Raw genomic sequence first — 23,254 nt, forward strand, 5'->3', positions numbered from 1 at the left:
TTAGCTTGTTAGTTTCCATTGGGAAATGCTAAAGATTAGCCTGGTTATTTTTGCTCACTGTGACTTTTCTGTTTTATGGAGGAATGAATATGATCTTTGTTATGTAGCCTAGTAAGAAGCCACCTGTAATTCCTCCTCATTATCAACCCTAAGTAGGTGTTGCATTCTTTTGTACATTGTTTTATTCAATAAGCATTTATTTAATGTTAACCATGTAATATCCACTACTGATGACATAAAAGTCCTTACCTTTAGGAGCTTACATTTCAGTGAGGGAAACATGTAGCCCTAGACCTGGGAATTATCCTTGATATTTACTTCCCTTTCCCATTTCTGACATCCAGCTTATTACCATTTCCTGCCCTTTCTACTTCCAGAATGTTTCTTGGGTCCATTTACTTCTGTGTTTCCATATCCACCACCCTAATTGAAACCGTCCATCTGCTTTGGGCCGCTGTAGTTGCCTATTTAACTGGCCTCCCGACATTCAGGTTCCCCTCCTTCCAATACATTCCTCTGTCTGCCACCAGCGATCTTTTCAAAATGTGGATTTCATCATATAATTCTTAAAACTTTTTAGAGGTTCTCCACTGCTCTTAGGCTGAAGAATAAAATCTGAACAGGGCCTATAATGCCCTCTGTGACCTAGCTTTTGAGGTAGCCTCTGTTTCATTTTGAAACACTTTCCTTTCTCCATTCCAGCCACACTAGACTGCTTCAGTTCTGTGAATGCAATATTATTTTTCCTGTTTTGTGCTCTAGCACTTGCCCTTCCTTCTGCCAGGAACACTGCCATGTGCCATCATGCCCTCACATCTTATTTTGGCATAAATATCACTTCCTTAGGGAGATCTTCCCAGGACATCTTCCCAACTTGTAATTGAGAGGAGTGTGAACCAGGATAGATCTCCCTAAGGAAGTGATATTTACACCAAATTCCCTACCAGTTTTCTCAAAGCATCCTTTACCTTTCCTTTAATAGCACTCATTACAGCTGATCACATAGATCTGTGGCTATAATCTTATGTCAGCTCTCTGCTGGTTCCCGTGAAGTTAGGGACCATGTCTGTTTTGTTCTCTGCTGTATTTCCAGCACCTAACACAGGGCCTCATTCTGAGCAGGTGCTCAAGAAACATTTGTTGAATAAATGATTAGTGTTTGACAAAATATTTGGAATGAAATGAAATGAAAAACGTGGAAGTTATGCCAAGAATTCTGTGCTATGTATTCACCATCTTCACTGTATTGCAAATCCTCAGGAAATAGTAACACTTTGTAATTAAAATTCATCTAACAAATTAGGTATATTTTCAACATTGTAAGCTATGATCAACCTGCAGGGATGGATCAACACTGTAATTGAAAGCATGGAATTAGCTGCTAATTAGTAAGTATATTTAAAAGTGTTTTCCCTTTTTTTCCCCAGCGTCGAGGTCCTCAGCGATCAGTTGATGTAATTGTTTCATCTGCTTTCTTGTTGACTATATCAGTTGTGTTTATCTGTTGTGCCCAGGTGAGTTGACTTGTTTCAATGTGTAAAAATTAGATAATCACATCTATATTATTTAGCTCCAGAAGGCTTTCTAATAATAAACAACCAAAGTAATAATACTTATAAACCTAGTTATACAAGTTTTAAAATTGACTTTTTGCAGTTTATCTTTTTTTCAGTAGAATGAATAAGTGTCTTATCTGTGTCATGAACAGTGGCTAGCATAGTCTCAGATCTGTTGATTGAATACATAGTAATTAATTTTTATCCACCATTCACTTGGTTATCTTTATTTCCCAAAACAAACTTATGAGTGACTAGAATTATGAGATTGTTTCAGACTGTTTTCATGAATCTCTGCTTTATTCACATTTGGTATTAATTCTTTCATTTTATATCTGGATCGTCACTGTGACTTGAATGCCTCAGGCTCTGAAAAAGAACTCTCATTGTCCAAGATTAGTCAAGAAGCACAAAAATATCTCAGGATATCCTAGGTTATAAAATTAAACTTCCATTTCAATATGACCTATTAGATTACCTGAAGATTCTTATGCTTTAAAACACTATATAATGCTGTGGGGAGAAAAAGAAAAACCCAGCTTTTTAATATACATATATAAGCTTTTTTATACACATGTTACATACATATCTGAGTTTATAAGACAGTAAGGGACCAAAAATGGAGATAAAATTAAAAAAGAGAGCAATTAAGTATATGTGTTAATGCAATGGCAGCCGTCGGATAAAATGACGTACATTGTCAATCTTAGTATCCTAGAGACTTAAGATTTTATGTCCACAGAGGACAGATGAGGCCTCAGCCTGCATACCTCCTTATACATGCTACCCCTTACAGGACTACAGTCTCCATGAAAAGGTAGAATAAGAAAAACAGGAAGAAAGCTCATCTGACTCTGCCTGGACTGACAAGAATGGGGAGGATAAATCTCTCCTCTAAGTATATACGACTGTAGGTCGTCCCTTATTATAGGTTCAGGGTTTAAAGTGTACATTACAGATCTTGTCCCATAACCTCTGTGTCAAGAAGTTAATATGAAAAGTGTTCCTAGGTTCCTGGATACCTGGATACTTGGCAGAAGCAAAACCAAGATTGTTCTTAGGGGGATGTGACTTCAACCTAGGCCTCCTAGGATTTCCACAGATGAAGCCCCTTCAGATTTCAAAACACTGAAGAGACAGTCCATCAAGAGTGAGTTAGCAGACCAACAAACAGCAGGATTAGATCTCTAGCTACCTCAGATGATAGATTGATCAGATAGGAACTATAAGATAAAGACATAGATAACACTATGGAGAAACAGATTTGGAAAAGAACTGACAGTACTTCAGAGAAATGAAAAATACAGTTATTGACATTTAAAACACAATAAACAATAAATAGCAGATTGAAGACTGCTAAAAATAGTGAATAGAAGATGGAAGAAGTTACCCAGAATATAGGACAGAGATAAAGAGATGGAAATGTGAAAAGGAGATGAGACAGATAGGAGATCCAACAAATATCCAGTAGGAATTCCAGATGGAAAGGAGAAGGAGAGCAATATTTGGAGAGATAATGGCTAAGAGTTTTTCTGTATTGATGAAAGACATTAATTTCAGATTTAGGAAGCACAACAAGAATGAGAAGGAACAATAAAAGTAAATCCACACTTGGGCACATTGTAGAGAAACTGCAGAACACCAAAAACAAAGAGAAAAATCATAAAAGGAACCAAGAGGAAGAGACTGACTTCTGTACTCACAATCCCTTATTGCGTCTCAGCATTTTCTTCAGGTTTAATTTCCATGTTTCCGGAGTACATGCTGTAGTAGTTCTGACTCTTAGGAACATAAAACCTTTCTATGCCTATCAACAAAGACACACGGAACATAATAACTGAAATATTTCGTATGTAGGATAGAAAAAGCTACTGCAGCCAAATACTAGCCAAAAGAAAGCTGGTGAGTTCACATTAATATTAGATGCAATAGGCTTAGTCTAAATATAAGGGATAAAGGGAACCTTGACAAAAATTAAAAGAATAATTCATTAGTAAGATCTCATAATTCCCACCTTGCATGCATGTGATCATACAACTTCAAATATATGTATAGACAGCCAAAATCAATAGCACGAAGGTGAGAAATTGTGAGAAAAAAACCTCATTGGGAGGTCTCAACACATTTCTTTCAGTAACTGATAGATTAAACAGACAAAAAAAATATAATGAAGATATGTATGTAAATGACAGTTAAAATTTTGTTCTGAAATCAGAGAATACATATTCTTTTAGGCACAAAGACAGTTTATAAACTTTCCCGTGTACTTGTACACAAAGTAAATCTCAGCTCAGACCATACAGTACACTTGATCTAACTTATGCAGTTACAGTAGGAAACAATGACAGCAGCAAGAAAACTCATGCATTTGGAAATTTTAAAACTGTAACAAATGTTTAAAAAGAAAAAAGCACAGTATATTTAACCATAAGCTACTGGCACAGTTGAGAAGTTTTTTTTTTTTTAAAGAATGCTTCATTTGACAATTTTGTACCAATGCATAATTTATTAAAACTGACTCAAAATGTAATTGAAAATCTGAGGAGACCTGTAACTATAGAACGGTATTGATTCAGTAGTTTAAAAATTTGCCACCAACAAAAATCCTTTAGACCCATGTGGTTTTACAGTTGAATTTTGCCAGTTATTCAAATAGCTAATTCTATTTTTTAAATTTATTTATTTATATGAGAGAGAGAGAGAGAGAGAGCGCAAGCAGGGGGAGGGGCAAAGGGAAAGGGAGAAGCAGACTCCCTCCGAGCAGGGAGCCCAGTGTGGGACTTAATCCCATGACCCTGAGATCATGACCTGAGCCGAAGGCAGATGCTTAACTGACTGAGCCACCCGTGTGCCCCTGAACAGCTAATTCTAATCCTACACAAAACATCTAGAGAACAGGAAATAAAGGGAATATTCCCCAACTAATTTTAGGTGACTAATAGAATCTTGATACCAGTTGATCGGAGACATAGTATGAAAATGGAAAACTATGAACTCATTTTCCTTGTTAACTTCAATGCAAAATATTAGCGAGATAAAGCCAACAACTTAATAACAATAAATATGCCATGACTAGTATAGCGTATCCCTTGAATGCAAAGATTTTCAACTTGGAAAATCCCTGAATTTGGTTTGAGCTCCTTTAGTTGATTTAAAGGAGGAGAAAACATCTGATCGTCTCAACAGATGCAGAAAACAAATCGGTGAATTTCAGTGGAGATTCATAATACTCAAAGGTACTGTTCTTAATCTGATAAAGTATATCTTTCAAAAATTAGAACAAACATTGTTTATATGATATTTATTACCTTCGGGGTATTTACTTTAGGAATAAGACAGTTACCCTCTCTACCACTTCTGGTCAAGGGTTTTGATTATATTACATGTTTTGTGTGTTTGAAATATTCCATAATAAATGTGGAATGTTTTTAAAATGCCCTACTACATTCATGATCCATTTGTATGAAATAAATTATTTCCTTTTAAAAAGAAATTGTTCGAATCACATTGTTGCTTCCTGTTGCCTTTTTTCATACACTTCTAGTTGCTTCATGTGCATGAGATCTTCCTTGATTGTCACTACAATTGGGAGCTGGTAATCTGGTGCATCTCGTTAACGCTTTTTCTCCTAAGATTTGTTACTCTTGGATCAGAAACAAGTAAAAAATATAGCAATACCTCAATATTACTTACTGAACAGGTGAGAATGCATGTTTATTCTGTTATAAGTTAATGTCTATAATCTACATGTTAAACTAAAAATTTTTTCATTTACTTCAGGTTTTTTAGGAGCCTGTTGTTAGTTTGCATTCGTGTTGCAAAGCAAAACTTGAAATTTGATAGAACACAAGCCTCATCTTCAGTGTTCCTGCCTTTATGCAGATTTCAAACCTAATCTCCTGTTTTTCTGTTTCACTTTTATTTGACAAGAAGGAAGTGCTATGAATAGACATGATGAATTTTAAACCATTAGTGGAATATATTTGTTTTGCAGTGTAGCAGAGCCATATTTGAATAAGTATCAATTTTTATTCAATAAAACATAATAATTTTGGGGCGCCTGGGTGGCACAGCGGTTAAGCGTCTGCCTTCGGCTCAGGGCGTGATCCCAGCGTTATGGGATCGAGCCCCACATCAGGCTCCTCTACTATGAGCCTGCTTCTTCCTCTCCCACTCCCCCTGCTTGTGTTCCCTCTCTCGCTGGCTATCTCTATCTCTGTCAAATAAATAAATAAAATCTTTAAAAAAAAAAAAAAAAAATAAAACATAATAATTTTGATGGTTAACTTTATTTTGTATGAATTTGTTTAATATTTTCCTTAACCATTTCATAGGAATTATTCCAAGAAACTTACAGCCAATGAAAACTTCTTTAGTATTTTTGTCAGGGATAATTTGATTTTAAAAAATCAGTAACCCTGTCACAGGAGCTCAATTAAAGGGAAAGGGGAGAGGAACAAACAAACTGGTTAATTGATTTACTTTACCCTAGTTCTTCCTTATTCTTTAGGTTGCTTTGGCTCTGGGACTAATGTTTCACCTATTATTAAATAATGACATCCAGTTTGCCTTTCTTGTGTCAGCTTGCATTATATTTGAAAAGTTTAAATAAGTCCTTATTTTCTTATTATAAAATAACATGTTTATTGTGGGAAATTTGGACTATACAGTAAAGTATGAAGGAGAATATTAATGTCATCTGTAATCTCAATAACCAGACCACCACCATTAACATTTCAGTGACTATCAGTTCCTTTTGAAATGAGTATTTGTTGTAATTTTAAGTATTTTTAACTATTTATTCCTTTTTTATAAAAAGATAAACCTCTACTTGAAAATGGAGAAGAAACCTAACAAAAAAGAGGAACTGACACTAGTGAATAATGTTTTAAAGCTGGCTACTAAACTGCTAAAGGTAAAAATAAAACTGAAAATGGATATAATGTAGAATATGCTGTTCTGACATTATATCTGAGTCCTCTGTTTGCAGATCCTACCTTGTGTTTGGTTTTTATGATTATCCAGTGTTTCCAAATTATATTTGAACACATTTATGCCATGTACGTTTTACTTACTGTAAAATTAAAGTAATCCAAATTATTTTAAACTTTTATAACTTTTTTTTTTTTAAAGATTTTATTTATTTATTTGATAGAGAGAGACACCAGCGAGAGAGGGAACACAAGCAGGGGGAGTGGGAGAGGAAGAAGCAGGCTCCTAGTGGAGGAGCCTGATGTGGGGCTCGATCCCAGAGCACCGGGATCACTCCCTGAGCTGAAGGCAGACACTTAATGACTGCGCCACCCAGGCGCCCCTAAACTTTTATAATTTTTAAAAATTTAAGACTTTAATAATGTTTAATGTATTGTAGAAGTTGGCATCTTTGGAAATTTTGCCTCCTAGAACTTAAAATAGATTTCAAAAAGGGAGATTTGATGTTAATTTGGAAATTTTCTCCTTTTGTATCTCTGAGAGCAGTCTTCTGTTTGGCCTGAGTTAGCTTAAAAAGTAGTAATACTACATAATAATTATAATAAACATATTTTACCAGTAAACATTTAAATTTTCAGATCATTTTTTCTAACAATCAAAAAGAATATAATTTCAAAATATCTGATTTCATAATAACTCCTTGGAGGCAATTTGATAAAATATTTTTAGCACTGCTTTGCAGTGTTGGTAATGCTTTTCTTTCTTGAAAGGAAAGTGTCTTTTAAAATCTCAATTTCTATGGCAAATTGAATGTAATTCTTAGAGTTGTTTTTAAGTGTTCAAAGAATGGTACAAAAATAGTTGTGTCTCAGTGTTACAATCATTTCTTCAGTCAATTAAAAAGTCTTAATGGAATATAGTGCCTCACAGTATACATTAGGTATTGACAAGGCTCTGAAGAGGTGGGTAGGCTTGTCTGGTGCACATGTGGGCAGTATACTAAAGTACAAAGCACAACAGTGTGGTCCTTTTTGATCACACACGGCCATACACAGTATTCTACTCAGAAACTGGGGACTTAATATCTATTGTTCCCTCTCTCTCCCTCTTCACTGCCAAGAAATTCTGAGGCCCATTGATTCAACCTCTCAAATAGCTTCCAGTGCATCCCGCTTCCCTGTCAGTACTGCCCTAAGTCAGACCCTCATTCTCTCCCTTGAGCTCTGGTCCATTGAACCCTCAAGGCCTCCCTGCTTCTAGTCTGCCAGCTCTCCAGCCCGTCCTCCACATGGCTTCCCCTCTGCTGGTGATCTTCCTCACCTGCACTTCTCATACACTTCTCCCCTAATTAAATTCCACTGGTGCCAGTCTGTCAGTACAATCTGCATAAAGAGTGACCCTTACCTCAGTAGCCAGTTTTATAAATTTGAAGGCTTTCTTTCCTTGCGCTTGGGCTCTAAAATGCTGAGCAGCCTGTAGTGAGTCAAAGGTGCCATGTTCTCATGTGTCTCACAGAATGCCTGTTATCTCCTCCCACAAAGTTTTAGGAGCACCTTCCTCTAGGGCTGGAACCTTTTATACACACCTCTTCTATGGGAGGCTCACGGTTGAATTATTTATTTGCATGTCTATTAGACTATAAGGTCCTTCAGCACAGGGACTGAATCCTAATTTCCTAGAGCCTAACACAGGGCCTGCCATATAATTTTAAATCTGAGAATCAATAAATCAGAGAATATTAAATCTTTGAATCAGTTTTTACATTCGAAAAGTAATTATCTCAAAGGGGAGTTTTACGTATGTATTAATACTGGCAGAAAATTTGGCTAATTTTCTAATTTTTTCCAAAAAGATACTGTTCTCTTCCATTTTCTGTTCTTATCTTAGAAAATGTTTTCAAACCCCTTGGTAGCTACTAGACCAGTACATTACTAGTCCTTCATTTGAGACAGAAATTAGAGTTACTAAGTTAGGTTATAGAGTTCTTTTAATGAAAATCACTTCTAGGGAAAAAAAAACAACACAACAAAGTGTATTTACTTCTTTCAAGTTTAATCAAGTTTATCCTTTCTAAAAGTACCCATAATTTGTAACTGTTTTTTGAAAGTGTTTTTGAAAATTCTCATTGTATATTGTCCTGAATTAGTTTAACTGATAATTTTTGTAATGAGTTTCCGCGCTCACGGGTTTTTTCTTCTGCTAGGAATTGGACAGTCCCTTTAGATTATATGGGCTTACAATGAATCCACTGCTTTATAACATCACCCAGGTTGTCATCCTGTCAGCCGTCTCTGGTGTTATCAGTGACTTGCTTGGATTTAATTTAAAGGTAAGACCTTCCCGGTATTTTTTTTATTTCTTAGTGCTCTGTTACATTTTGTGACATTTATTTTATCCCATCACTCTTTTGAGATCTCCTGTGTGCAGTGATGAAGTCATTTTGATAATGCTGTATGCAGAGAATGAATAATATTCTTGGTTTATAATGCTGATGGAACTCCTCATTTGGAACAGTGTTCATACAAATAAGACTCTTGTGTAGAATAAGTAAAGGGATTTATTTTTACTTACATAATCTGAATCTAATTTAGGTGATAAAAAGGAAAAGAAGAGCCTGCTTTTTTTTAGCCAAAAGTGATATTATTTATTATATAGCAGTACATACATCCTCCAACATATGCACGGCTTTTAGCAAATAAGGTGTAGATTATTGATACTAAACCAGTAGTGCTTCTTCCCATTAAAAGAAAGCAGGGGAGGGGCGCCTGGGTGGCACGGTCATTAAGCATCTGCCTTAGGCTCAGGGCGTGATCCCGGAGTTCTGGGATCGAGCCCCACGTTGGGCTCTTCCGCTGGGAGCCTGCTTCTTTCTCTCCCACTCCCCCTGCTTGTGTTCCCTCTCTCGCTGGCTGTCTCTCTCTCTCTGTCGAATAAGTAAATAAAATCTTAAAAAAAAAAAAAANCACAACGCCGGGATCACGCCCTGAGCCGAAGTCAGACGCTTAACGACTGAGCCACCCAGGCGCCCCTCAAGGCGAATTCTTAAAAACACAGAGATAAGGGAGTTTAAAAAAGTAGAACTTACCCTTGTTTATGAATGAAATTTAGATAAAAACAGTACATGATATAATTTAGTAAGTTACCGTATTAAAACTGACTCTAATGGTTACTACTTCTGCTATTTTCTCACTAGCTGTGGAAGATTAAATCATGACAATTCAGAGAAAAGAAGATGTAGCCTCTTTTCCAGAATAAGAGTACCAACTAAGCTGCCTGAAAGCAGTCACTGACTCTTTGCTTCAGGAGTCTCAGCTGGGAAACCGAAGTGTTTACATCAGACTGTCTTGTGCAATTCTTATATTTATTTTACTTGTTCACTGTTTTTTACATTTCTTTTAGTCTTTATATTTTATTTTTAGCATTGATGTACTTAGTTGTTGCAAGGGTGATAAAACTGATATCCAGATACTTGAGATCCTGGTAATTGTTCATAAATAATTGACAAAATAACAAATCTTGAGACTAGAAGCCATTGCTAAGCACTGTTTCTCCATCAATGCCGTGAACTTGCCTTACTTGAGGAAAACGTCTTTAACTTTGGAATATCGCATTGGACTCAGCTAAACACAGAAAGTATCTTCTTTGGTAAATCAAGATCCAGTCGGGGTTTTTTTTGAATTATTTTGGAACAATGCCAGGATCTACACTGATTAAGCTGCAGTTACGCACCCTTCAGTATTAATATATGTGGTATTACATAACAGGTCAACAAGTGCTCTTTGATGATAAAACTCTTAATAGAGCAATAATTGTAAATGGTTACCATACTGTAAGATATTTTGATAAAAATTAACTAGTAATAATGGTATTTATTTGAAACACTGGGCTGTTTGCACAGCTCCTACTGTGCATGCTCAAAATGTGCACTTTTTAAAATTGTTACTTTTAAATGCGTATCTTTATATGGGGTATGTTATAGTGTACTAGGGCATGATATGGTATCCTTTTGAGTGAGGTATACACTCATCTCACAAGTGAAGTGCCTATTGATATTACTAAAGTACATTATGTTTACTGAAGTAAAATAATTTTTCCCCATGGTACACTATAGTGTATACACACTCAAATGAACAACTTAAGAATAAGGTTAAGAATCAATAAAATATTCCTCTGATTGCTAGTTATAAAACTATATCCAGATTTTCAGAAAAGAGCTTCAGTTTGCAAATTCTGTCCTCTAAACTTAACCTGGTGCACCCTCTTCACCCCCAATTTTATAAGGGCTATTTTAGATGCTTTTAACCTGGAAAGTTACCTGCTCCCCCTGACCACACACACATGCAGTTTGCCAAGTGTCCAAATGAGAACTTACCATGTTGGCATGTTAGGTAAATAGGGCGAATGTGATGGTATCTTACATTGGGCCCTGATTTTAAGTTGTTACATTTGTACAATCAAGAATATATTAGGAATTACATAAAACATGAAATGTTTTTGCAATTTTTTTTTAAACTGAGTATCCAGTTTCTAAAACAACGAATTTATTTGAAACAGTATAGAATTTTCTTGGTGCAAGGTGTATCATGTTGAATATCCTCACGTTTTTTACCATGTTTTAGGGAATTTAAAATAATTAATTGTAAATGATTTATTTGATTGGTGCAGTTTTAATCCCCAAATCATAATCTTAAGATCAGGAATGTGTGGAGAACAGAGCCATGTCGTAATATCACTTTGCTCTTACCATTCCTTTTGATCAGCCTCAATTCAGCCTCATTGTGTAGTGTATTTTCTTTGTGTAGAAAACGACAAAACCAATTTGTTTTATTTGCCTTTGTTCTCTTATGTTTAATAATGACCAAAGTGCATTCTGAGTTTTTTCAAGGAATGTATTACTGGAGCTTTAAGAACATACTTATTTTCTCATGTGAAAAATTAGGCTTTGTTTGATATGTTTCTTCTTCCTCTATTGTCTAATGTTGAGGTTGTTTTTAGGAATTATATTTTATAAACTTTTTCAGAATAAGGTACATACCTATACAGAACTTAACATTTTGCACAGAATATATCAAATATATTTTGAGAAAAAAAGTACAGCATGAGTTCTGTTAGGAATAAAAGATAAAACTATTGTATCTCACAAAAAAAACTTATTTCAGAATGGAAATATTTTTGAGAAAGGTAGCTGAGTATACTGATTTAGGAAAATGTTTGTTTTGGATTGAAGTTCATTTTAACTTAGAGTTGGGAGTTGATTTGTTGAGTACAGTATACCTCTCAACAACCTATAAATAATATGAATTATGTCACTAATGTGGGCAGCGGTAGAATACCAAAAGGAAAAAGTTGTCATTTTAAGCAATTTCAAAACATTAATGGAGCTGTTTCCAGAGCAGAAAAATTGACATTTGCTGCCTTTAAGAATACCATGAATGTAAGAAATTGAAAGAAATTGTAATATATCACATAATATAGAAAAGGCAGTTCAAAGATAGAATTGTGGCAGATGTTGTGTGTTAACTGTTGTTTCTTTGCCACATGTGTTGTATTTGAAAGTTTGAACAGCAAGTTTAAAATAAAATATTCTATGCTGACAGTGTTAAGCTGGAGGTGTTTTCTGTTTTGTTTTGTTTTGTTTTCCATTTTCAATCCATATACATTTCTATGGAAATTTTGTATTTACTATAGCATGAACTTTAGTTATAACTCTCAGATTTAAGGGGAATGGAAATAAGTTTTTTTAAACTCCCTGACATTTAAGATTTTGTTATTATTCTTAACACGAAAGAATAATAATACATACACAGGTCTTTCATCATCAAAATGCTATCATATCATTAATTTTTTTTTTTTTTTGCTTGTTTGTTTGTATTTAAAAACAGAAAACTGGCTCTGGCCTGGGATATTAAAACTCTTTGTCAGAAGGATAGTGGTATTTTTAATCAAACAATTTTGCCACATGAGTTCAGCATGAGAGATCATGGCCAAAAATAAGATGGGTAAGCATTCTAATATTTCTATTACCTAAGTAATACAAGTGTTCATAGGATTTTAATAAATCAGGGACTATTAATTCAAATTCACTTTCAAACTTACCTTAAGCTTAGAATTGGCTCTTTTACTGAATCTCCTTTCAGACTGCAAAATAGAGCACATGACTGGCACCTCCCTGAATTGCTATATCACTTAGAACACTAATTCTCAACCTTTTTTCTGCCAAGCCTATACAAAGGATATCACAAATGCTTATCAGTAACACTGGCTCCCCACAGAGCTTACCTCCTAGGGATGAGACTGTGGATCTAGGAGGCAGTATATTTTCAAAAAGATATTCCTCAAAGGATTTGGAAAATTTGTCTCACCTGTCAGTCCTCATCACCTTGAGAATTATTGCCTTAAGATCAGGAATTCCATGAGATTTTAACTGTATTCCTAGCATATAAAATGGTGCCTGATACATAGAACAGTCTCAGTCTATTTATTGAATGAATGAATGACCTGAGTCAAACAGGACCTTAGACACCACCTAGTCTAAAGTTCTTGTTTTACCAGATTAAAAAACAGACCACAAAAGAGGTTAAGTAGCTTGTTCGAGGTTGCCCTAGTTAGTTGATGACAGTACCCACACTCTCTTTTATTCTCTTTGAAAGTATATTCTGTACAGACAGGAAGATGGCAGAGTAGGAGGACCCTAGGCTCGCCTCATCCCATGAATACTAGATAACTATCAAATCATCCTAAGTACCCCAGAAACTGACCTGAAGACCGGCAGAACAAACTCCACAACTGAAGGTAGAGAAGAAGCCACATTGAAGAAGGTAGGAAGTGCAGACACAAGGTTTAGGGGAGAAACAGATCCTGGCTGTTGTGGAGGGGAGGTAACTGGTTGCACAGAAGGGAGAGAGAGAGAGGAGCTCACAGGGGAGTGCACAAAGAGAACATTTCCCCATAGCCGTTGGTTTGGAAAGTGAGAGGAGCAGAATTTTGTGAGTTCTTGTAACCAGCGAGGCTTAAAGCTTGGAGTTTATAATTTTTTTTTAATTTTTTAAAAGATTTTATTTATTTATTTGACACAGAGAGAGAGCACAAGCAGGGGGACCAGAAAAGGGAGAAGCAGCCTCCCTGCTGAGCAGGGAGCCTGATGTGGGGCTCAATTCCAGGACCCTGGGATCATGACCGGAGCTGAAAGCAGACGCTTAACTGACTGAACCACCCAGGCATCCCAAGCCTGGAGTTTTAAAGGTCAGCAGGCTTGGCTGGAATACAGCCTAGAGAGCACTGTGCTGGAGAGAAGGTAGACAAAGAACCTGGCAGGGCATAAAGCATGGAAACAGCGATCTGAAGAGCATGTGGAGCGCCCAGTGGGGAGACTGTTTGCTCTTCTCAGAGCATATCCCAGAGCGGCAGTATTCATGGAGACACCTCTTTGGGAATAAAGGACCTGGCCAGTGCCATTTCCCCTCCCCTGCCCCTCAGCATAAACATAGAGCTACCTGTGGAAAGCATCACAGTGTGGCCACTGGCTGCCTAACTTTCTTGTGCTAAGCCCCATCCCCCTGCATTCTGGTGGAATTGTCCTTCTCAGTCACACTTACCTTCAGTCCCAGGTGGTGGGCCCCTCCCCCAGAAGACTAGCACAAACTCCTGCCCACACTACTTCTCCCAACCAGTGAGTTCTCCAGGGCCTCATTTCTTGTGGAGGTGATAACAGGTCTCATTTCACAAGCAGACCAGAGCACACCTAGTTAAAACTCACCACATTGTGGCCAAGGATCAAACACTGCCCACAGCAGGCAAGGAGAGCCTCTGCAGACAACTAGCCTGAAGGATAGAGCAGCCAGAACACAATAGCAAAGAACACACAGCACACATTGGAGACACTCCCTGAAGTGTCAGGCCCCGGACATTAACTATGATCTCTTCTTCATAACGCCATTATGTTCAGGAGCAGGAGACAACTGGCTTTCCTAACATACAGAGCCAGGTGGAGACTTAGACAAAGTGAGAAGACAGAAGAATTCATCCCAAGTGAAAGAACAATATAAGGCCATGGCCAAAGATCTAAGTGAAAACAGATATACCTAATATGCCTGATGGAAAATTTAAAGCAGTGATCTTAAGGGTACTCATTGGACTTGAGAAAAGAATGGAAGGCATCAACGAGACCATTACCACAGAGATAAAAGTTAAAAAAGAATCAGAGGTGAAGAGTGCAATAAATGAGATTAGAAACATACCTGGTGTAATGAACAGTGGGTTGGAAGAAGGACAGGAATGAATTAATGACCTAGAAGACAAAGTGATAGAAAGCAATGAAGCTGAACAAAAGAGAGAAAGAATTATGCAACATGAAAATATATTTAGGGAACTCAGTGAGTTCATCAAACATAATAACATTTGTATTATAGGAGTCCCAGAAGAAGAAGAAGAGAGAAAAATGAGCAGAAAATTTACTTGAAGAAATAATAGCTGAAAACTTCCCCAATCTGGGGAAAGAAAAAGGCATCCATATCTAGGAGGCACAGAGAATTCCCACCAAAATCAACAAAAGCAGGCCCACACCAAGACATATTGTAATTAAATTTGCAAACTATAGTGATAAAGAAAAAATCTTAAAAGCAGCAAAAGAAGTTAGTAACTTACAAGGGAGAACCCATAAAGATAGCAGGAGATTATTCAACAGAAACTTAGCAAGCCAGAAGGGAATGGCATAATATATTCAAAATGCTGAATGGGAAAAATCTGCAGCCAAGAATACTCTATCCAGTAAGGCTGTCATTCAGAATGGAAGGAGAAATAAATAATTTCCCAGATAAACAAAAACTAAAGGAGTTCATGACTACTAAACCAGCCCTGCAAGAAATATTAAAGGGGATTCTTCGAGTGGATAGACCAAAAATGACAGTATAAAGGTAGGGAACACAAAAATAGTAAAAATATTTCTGTAAAAATCAGTCAGGAACTCACACACACACAAAGAGGATATAAAATGTAATAACATACACCTAAAACATGGGGAGGAGAGGAGAAAAGAATGGGTTCAAACTTAAATGACCATCAACTTAATACAGACTATTATATGAAAAAAAGGTTACATATAAACCTAATGGTAACCATATATGAAAACCCACTAATAAACGTGCAAAGAATAAAGAGAAAGAAATCCAAATATATCACTAAAGCAAATCAAAACATGAAAGAGAAAAAGACAAGAAAGGATCAGAGAAAATCTCCAGAGACAGCCACAAAACAAGTAATAAAATAGCAATAAATACATATCTATCAATAATTCCTTTGAATATAAATGGACAAGCACTCCAATCAAGACAGGTGTCAAAATGGATTAAAAAAAAAGACATATATATGCTGCCTACAAGACACTCATTTTAAACCTAAAGCCACCTGCAGATTTAAAGTGAGGGGATATAGGAGCACCTACCTGGCTGGCTCAGTCAGAAGAGCATGCGACTCTTGATCTTAGAGTCATGAATCAGAGCCCCACATTAGGTGTAGAGATTACTTAAATAAAGAAACCTTAAAAAAAAGGGGATAAGGCCATCAAAAGGAATGAAATCTTGCCATTTACAATGACATAGGTAGAACTAGAATATATTATGCTAAGTGAAATAAATTAGGCAGAGAAAGACAAATACCATATGATTTCACTCATATGTGGAATCTAAGAAACAAAACAGATGAATGTATGGAAAGGAGAGAAAAAAAAAGAGAGGGAACCAGACCTTAAGAGAACAAACTGAGGGTCGATGGAGGAATGTGGGTGGGGGATGGGCTAAATGGTTGATGAGTATTAAGGAGGGCACTTGTCGTGTTGAGCACTGGGTGTTATATGCAAATGATGAATCACTAAATTCTCCTGAAATCAATACTACACTATATGTTAACTAACTAGAATTTAAATAAAAATTTGGAAAAAAATACAAAGACTTAATGCAAGATACTATAAAGCAATGAAATTGTGAAAGAGGTTATGTCTAAGTAACTATTTTTGAATTTTGGTTTTGAAACTTATAACTTTTTTTTAAGTTTTTTATTTATTTATTAGAGAGAGAACAAGCAGGGGAAGTGGCAGGCAGAGAGAGAGGGAGAGGCAGGCTCCCCACTGAGCAGGGAGCCTGACTCGGGACTCGATCCCAGGACCTTGGGTCCATGACCAAAGCCAAAGGCAGACACCCAACCAACAAGCCACCCAGGCCCCCAACTTATGACATTAATTCAATGATTTTCTATTAGAAAAAAAAGTGAGGGGATAGAGAAACATTTATCATACAAACAGATATCAAAAGAAACCCAGAGTAGCAATAGTTGTACCAGACAAACTAGACTTTAAAACAAAGACTGTAGGGGTGCCTGGGTGGCTCAGTTGGTAAAGTGACTGCCTTCAGCTCAGTCATGATCCTGGAGTCCCAGGACTGAGTCCAACATCAGGCTCCCTGCTCAGCAGGAAGTCTGCTTCTCCCTCTGACACTCCCCCTTCTCGTGCTCTCTCTCTCTCATCCTTTCTCTCTCAAATAAATAAAAATAAAATCTTAAAGAAGTGTAACAAAAGACAAAGAAGGGCACTATATAATAATAAATGGGATAATCCAACAAGAAGATAAAATGATTATAAATATGCACCCAACATGGGAGCCCAAATACATTAAACAATTAATAACAAACATAAAGGAACAAGTTGATAATTATACAGTAATAGTATAGGACTTTTAACATGCCACTTACATCAATAGATAGATCATCCAAACAGAAAATCAACAAGGAAACAGAGGTTTTAAATGATACACTGGGACAGGTCGATCTAACAGATATGTTCAGAATGTTGCATCCTAAAACAGCAGAATACACATTCTTTTCAAGTGCACATGGAACATTCTAGAAGTCAACCACAAGAAAAATCTGGAAAGATCACAAATGCATGGAAGTGAAATAACATGCTACTTAACAATGAATGGGTCAACCAGGGGGTCAAAGAAGAAATTAAAAAATACATGGAAACAAGTGAAAAAGAACACAACAGTCCAAAATCTTTGGGATGTAGCAAAAGTGGTTCTAAAAGGGAAGTATATGGCAATCCAGGCCTGCCTCAAGAAGCAAAAAAAAAAAAAAAATCTCAAATACACAACCTAACCTTACAACTAAAGGAGCTAGAAAAAGAACAACAAACAGAGTAAAGCCATAAGAAGAAGATTAGAGCAGAAATAAATGATATAGAATCTAAAAAAACCAATAGAACGATCAGTGAAACCAGGAGCTGGCTCTTTGAAGGAATTAATAAAATTGTTAAACCTCTAGCCAGGCTTATCCAAAAGAATAGGGAAAGGATCCAAATAAATAAAATCACAAATGAGAGAAGAGAAATAACAACCAAAGCCACAGAAATATAAAAGATTATAAGAGAATATTATGAAAAAAAACTATATGCCAACAAATTGGACAATCTAGAGGAAATGGATTATTACTAGAAACACATAACCTATCAAAACTGAAATAGGAAGAAATAGAAAATTTGAATAGACTGATAACCAGAAAAGAAATTGAATCCATAATCGAAAAACTGCCAACAAATAAAAGCCCAGGACCAGACGGCTTCATAGGCAAATTCTATGAAACATTTAAAGAAGAGCTAATACCTGTTCTTCTCAAACTATCACAAAAAATACAAGAGGAAGGAAAACTTCCAAATTCATTCTATAAGACCAGCATTACCCTGATACCAAAACCACTAAAAAAGAGAACTACAGGCCAGTATCTCTGAGGAACATAGATGCAAATATCCTCAACGAAATACTAGCGAACCAAGTCCAACAACACATGAAAAACGTCATTTGCCACGGTCAAGTGGGATTTATTCCCAGGTTGCAGAGCAGGTCAGTATTTGCAAATCAATCAACATGATATATCACATTAATTAAAAAAAAAAAAGGATAAGAACCATATGATTGGGGTGCCTGAGTGGCTCAGTAGGTTAAGTGTCTGGCTCTTGGTTTCAGTTCAGGTCCTGATCTCAGGATCCTGAGATTGAGCCCTGCATTGCTCCCTGTGCTCAGTGTGGAGTCTGCTTGTGCCTCTCCCTCTGCTTGCTTTCTCAAATAAGTTTTTTTAAAAATCTTTAAAAAAACCCCACATAATGATCATTTCAATAGATGGAGAAAAAACATTTGACAAAGTACAACATCCATTCATTAAAAAAAAAACACAAAACCCTCAACAAAATAGGTTTAGAGGGAAAATACATCAACATAATAAAGGCCACCATATATGAAAAATGCACAGCTAACATCATCCTCAATGGGGAAAAACAGATCTTTCCCTCAATGGTCAGGAACAAGACAAGGATGTCCCCTCTCACCACTTTTATTCAACCTAGTACTGGAAGTCCTAGCCACAGCAGACAGTGAAAAGAAATAAAAGGCATCCAAATTGGCAAGGAAGAAGTAAAACTTACACTATTTGAAGATGACATAATGCTATATATAGAAAACCCAGAAGACTCCACCAAAAAACTGCTAGAACTGATTTACCAATCCAGTAAACTCGCAGGATACAAAATCAATGTACAGAAATCTATTGCATTTCTATATGCCAATAATGAAGCAGCAGAAAGAGTAAATAAAGAATCAATCCCATTTACAATTGCACCAAAAATAATAAGATACCTAGGAATAAACCTAACCAAAGAGTTGAAAGAGCTGTACTTTGAAAAATATAAAACATTGATGAAAGAAATTGAAGATGACACAAAGAAATGAAAGACATTCCATGCTCATAGATTGAAAGAATATTGTTAAAATGTCTATACTATATACAACAATGGACACATTTAATGCAATCTCTATCAAAATGCCAATAGCATTTTTCACAGAGCTAGAACAAACAATCCTAAAATTTGTATGGAACTACAAAAGACAGTATTAAAGCAGTATTAAAAAAGAAAAGCAAAATTATAGAGGCATCACAATTCCGGACCTCAAGTTATACTACAAAGCTGTGGTCATCAAAACAGTATGGTGCTGGCACAAAAATAGGAAGATCAATGGAACAGAATAGAAAACCCAAAAATGAACCCACAATTATATGGTCAATTTTCAAAAAGCAGGAAAGAATAGCCAATGGGAAAAAGTATCTTCAACAAACGGTCTTGGGAAAAGGGGACAACAACATGGTAAAGAATGGAACTAGACCATTCTCATTCACCATTCACAAACACAAAAATAAACTCAAAATGGACTAAAGACCTAAATGTGGGACCTGAAACCATGAAAAGTCCTTGAAGAAAGCACAGGCAGAAATTTCTCTGACATTGGCTGTAACAGCATTTTCCTAGATAGGTTCCTAAGGCAAGGGAAACAAAAGCAAAAATAAACTATTGAGACTACATCAAAATAAAAAGCTTCTGCATGGTGATGGAAACAATCAACAACACTAAAAGGCAACCTACTGAATGGGAGAGGGTATTTGTAAATGACATATCTGATAAAGGGTTAATATCCAAAATATATAAAGAACTTATAAAACTCAATGCCTCAAAAATGAATAATTCAGTTAATAAATGGGCAAAAGACATAAATATACATTTCTCCAAAGAAGGCCAGCAGACACATGAAAAGATGCTCAATATCACTTATCAGGGAAATGCAGATCAAAACTACAATGAGATATCACCTCACACCTGTAAGAATGGCTAAAATCAACCACACAAGAAACAGCAGGTGTTGGCAAGAATGTGAAGAAAGGGGATCCCTCTTGCACTGTTGGTGGGAATGCAAGCAGGTGCAGTCACTATGGAGAACAGTATAGAGGTTCCTCAAAAAGTTAGAATTACAACTACCTTATGATCCTGCAATTGCACAACTAGGTATGCATCCAAAGAAGACAAAAATACTGATTCAAATGGACAAATGCACCCTGATGTTTATAGCAGCATTATCTACAATACCCAAATTATGGAAATAGCCCACATGTCTATCAACTGATGAATGGATAACCAAGAAGTGGTATACATACACAATGGAATTTTACTCAGCCATAAAAAAGATTGAAATCTTGCCATTTGCAATGACATGGATAGAGCTGGAAAGTATTATGCTAAGCAAAATAAGTTAGAGAAAGACAAATACCATATGATTTCACTCATATGTGGAATTTAAGAAACAAAACAAATGAGCAAAGGTGAAAAAAAGAGAGGCTAACCAAGAAACAGACTTAACCAGAGAACAAACTGATGGTTATCAGAGGGGAGGTAGGCGGGGGAGATGAGCTGAATAGGTGATGGGGATTAAGGAGCACACTTGTGATGAGCACCGCGTGTTATATGAAATTGTTGAATCAGTATATTGTACACCTGAAATGAATATTACACTGTATGTTAACGAATTAGAATTTAAATAAAAACTTAAAAATAAATAAAATCAAGGCTCCCCTGTTAAAAAAGAAAGAAAAGAAAGTATATTCTGTAATAGTACCTCTTGACTGATCAAAATATTTAATCATAGGAAAAATATTCTGGAGAGAGCAAAGACACTGATAAGTTATCTATCCTTATTTGTAGTGAGGTCATATATAAGGTAATAGGCCTTGGTAGTAGGAAAAAAATCAGAAGTCATTTGACATCTCCCTATTCAACTCTCAGCAGTGTGGTTTGTTGGAAAGTACATATGCTTTGGAGTCACACTTGTTTTACAATCTTGGGCAAATTCCTTAGCCACTTGTGAGTTTTGCTTTTCTCAGGTATAAATTACAGACGGTGATACTAATACCTATCTTACGGGGCTATTAGGAGGATTAATGAGACAACATATGTAAAGCACCTAGCAGAGAACTGACATGTATGGGTTGTGCAGAAAGATTGGTTCTTTTTCCTCTTCAAGTAAGTAATGGCCTAGGGCAATTAACAAGAATTTCTGAGCTGAACCATTCATATTGCATACAATATCATATGCATTTCTGGTGAATATGAGAGATAATTAAGAATTATACTTCATATAAATTATCATCCAGGAAGCATTCTTTTACAGGGAGTCAACATGTAATTTGTTCATAAGTGGGCATACTAAAATGTGGAAGGAAAGTTTTCTCATTCTTTTGTAAGCCTATATGTTCTATCCAATTATGAATAATCTTGCTTAATTCTCAGGTACATATCCCATTCATATCTTTTTATTGTTAGAATTCTATTTCATTTATATGTGGATTCCCTCACTAATAACACCCAGGAGCCTTTTTATCTTCTGCCTCATCTCAACCCTCAACCTTAAGTTGTCTGCTCACTGTTCATGCTTTGAGCTGGTAGCAAACATCTGACTTGAGTTTCTACAAATTGTGCTTATGAAGATTTTACTGGAAACTCTAAGTTGTATATTTGGCAGGTTGTTGTTGGGTTGTTTTTTTTGTTTTTTTTTTTTTTAATCTCTTGTACATTTGTCTGTTCCTACAATGGGTCTTTCAAACTTTCTCTGTCATCCTGGAGCTCCTAAATCCCTCTCACACTAACACTATCAGCATTTTTTCCCTCTATACCAAAGAGATAGAAGTCATCATGTGTGACTTCTATCACTTTCTCCCTTTGTCAGGTCCATGGAACAGGTGTTGCTCGGTGAGGCCAGCTGTCCCTCAGCGCTCAGGACTCTGTCACTGCCCTTCTATATGATACCTTTTTGGTTTTGCCATGCCATCATCTTTAATCTTTTCCTTTTCCGATTTCATGCTATAAGCTATTTAGATTTCAATGAGAGGCTCTTCAATCTGGAATATGAGAGCACTATTTAAGGTTTGTGGGTTGGTTGGAACCATGCTGTACTGGAGGAGTATACCATACCATGAGTGAGGGGCTTGCCATACCCTTAGCCCTCGTCTAAACAAAGCAGGAAGTTACTCCTTCATGTTCATCAAGCTTTGTTGGACCTGTATACAGGTATCCCTTATTTTATAAAAGTTCGTGTGATGCCACCTTACTCTTATGAAGGACTTACCTTAGTACCTGTTTTCTTTAACCAAAAGAAATCGAAGAGGATTTTGGCTATTACAAGAAAAGGTGAAAAGTGAAAGTAGCGTTCAGAGTTTGTTTTGCAGGGAGCCGATATAGAAGCAGCAGGCACCCCAAGCCCCAGGAGTAGCCCTGTCAAGCTCCTTCCAGGGAAGACAGAATCTCAGCATCAAGTTGCCATAGTTTTGAACTGTGTCTTTGAGCATCTGTGCTTTATCTCCAGTTATTGTGTGCATCCGTTAGCAAGATGAGTCCTAAGCTATCTGAAAAGCCTAAGACAGGTTATTTTTTGGGTCTAGGGAAACTAAAAATGTTTTCTTTATAAAGTAATGGTAATTGATTCTTTGCTCTACGCTATTCAGTTTCCAAAATAAGGATGCTGTTCTTTCAGATAGCAAGAGAACGCTCTACTACTTGTCTCTCAGACACAGCTGAATGGGTCAGTGATTGATGCCCAGCCCTAGGGTAGCCTGCCATTTCGTGGGCTTGTGAGTAACATCTGAGGCCAGCTGGCACAAGAGCCGTGCCCACTAGAGGCACCCTGTCCTTGGTGGTGACTTGCTGACCCACGTTTGGGTGACTGCAAGTTTGAGTCAGGACACAGTGTGAGCGGAGAGAGTTGCTAGAAAAGTGGAGACCCAAGAGAAGCCGTGAATTAATAAGCAGAGCCATAAAGTAGAGAGGACGTCATCATAGTGGAGAAGGGAGACGCAACTAACAGAAACTGCCCCCAAATGGGCAGAGGCTGAGAAACAGTGATAGCTTG

At 36.6% G+C, this 23,254-nt stretch overlaps 1 protein-coding gene across 2 annotated transcripts in view; it reads left to right on the plus strand.

The window, feature by feature from the left end:
- The window catches only part of PHTF2 (putative homeodomain transcription factor 2), a 120,044-nt gene extending 107,938 nt beyond the window's left edge, over positions 1-12,106 (plus strand). For both annotated transcript variants that reach the window (XM_011225517.3, XM_034667028.1), the window contains exons 14-18: positions 1,428-1,514; positions 5,101-5,256; positions 6,376-6,471; positions 8,692-8,817; positions 9,682-12,106. In XM_011225517.3, coding sequence (XP_011223819.1) covers positions 1,428-1,514; positions 5,101-5,256; positions 6,376-6,471; positions 8,692-8,817; positions 9,682-9,702 — 486 coding nt within the window. In that variant the 3' untranslated portion in view covers positions 9,703-12,106. The remainder of the gene's footprint in view (positions 1-1,427; positions 1,515-5,100; positions 5,257-6,375; positions 6,472-8,691; positions 8,818-9,681) is intronic.
- Positions 12,107-23,254: the final 11,148 nt, after the last annotated feature.

The sequence above is a fragment of the Ailuropoda melanoleuca genome, chromosome 1 (assembly GCF_002007445.2).
Source record: "Ailuropoda melanoleuca isolate Jingjing chromosome 1, ASM200744v2, whole genome shotgun sequence".
Classification (NCBI taxonomy): Eukaryota; Metazoa; Chordata; class Mammalia; order Carnivora; family Ursidae; genus Ailuropoda; species Ailuropoda melanoleuca.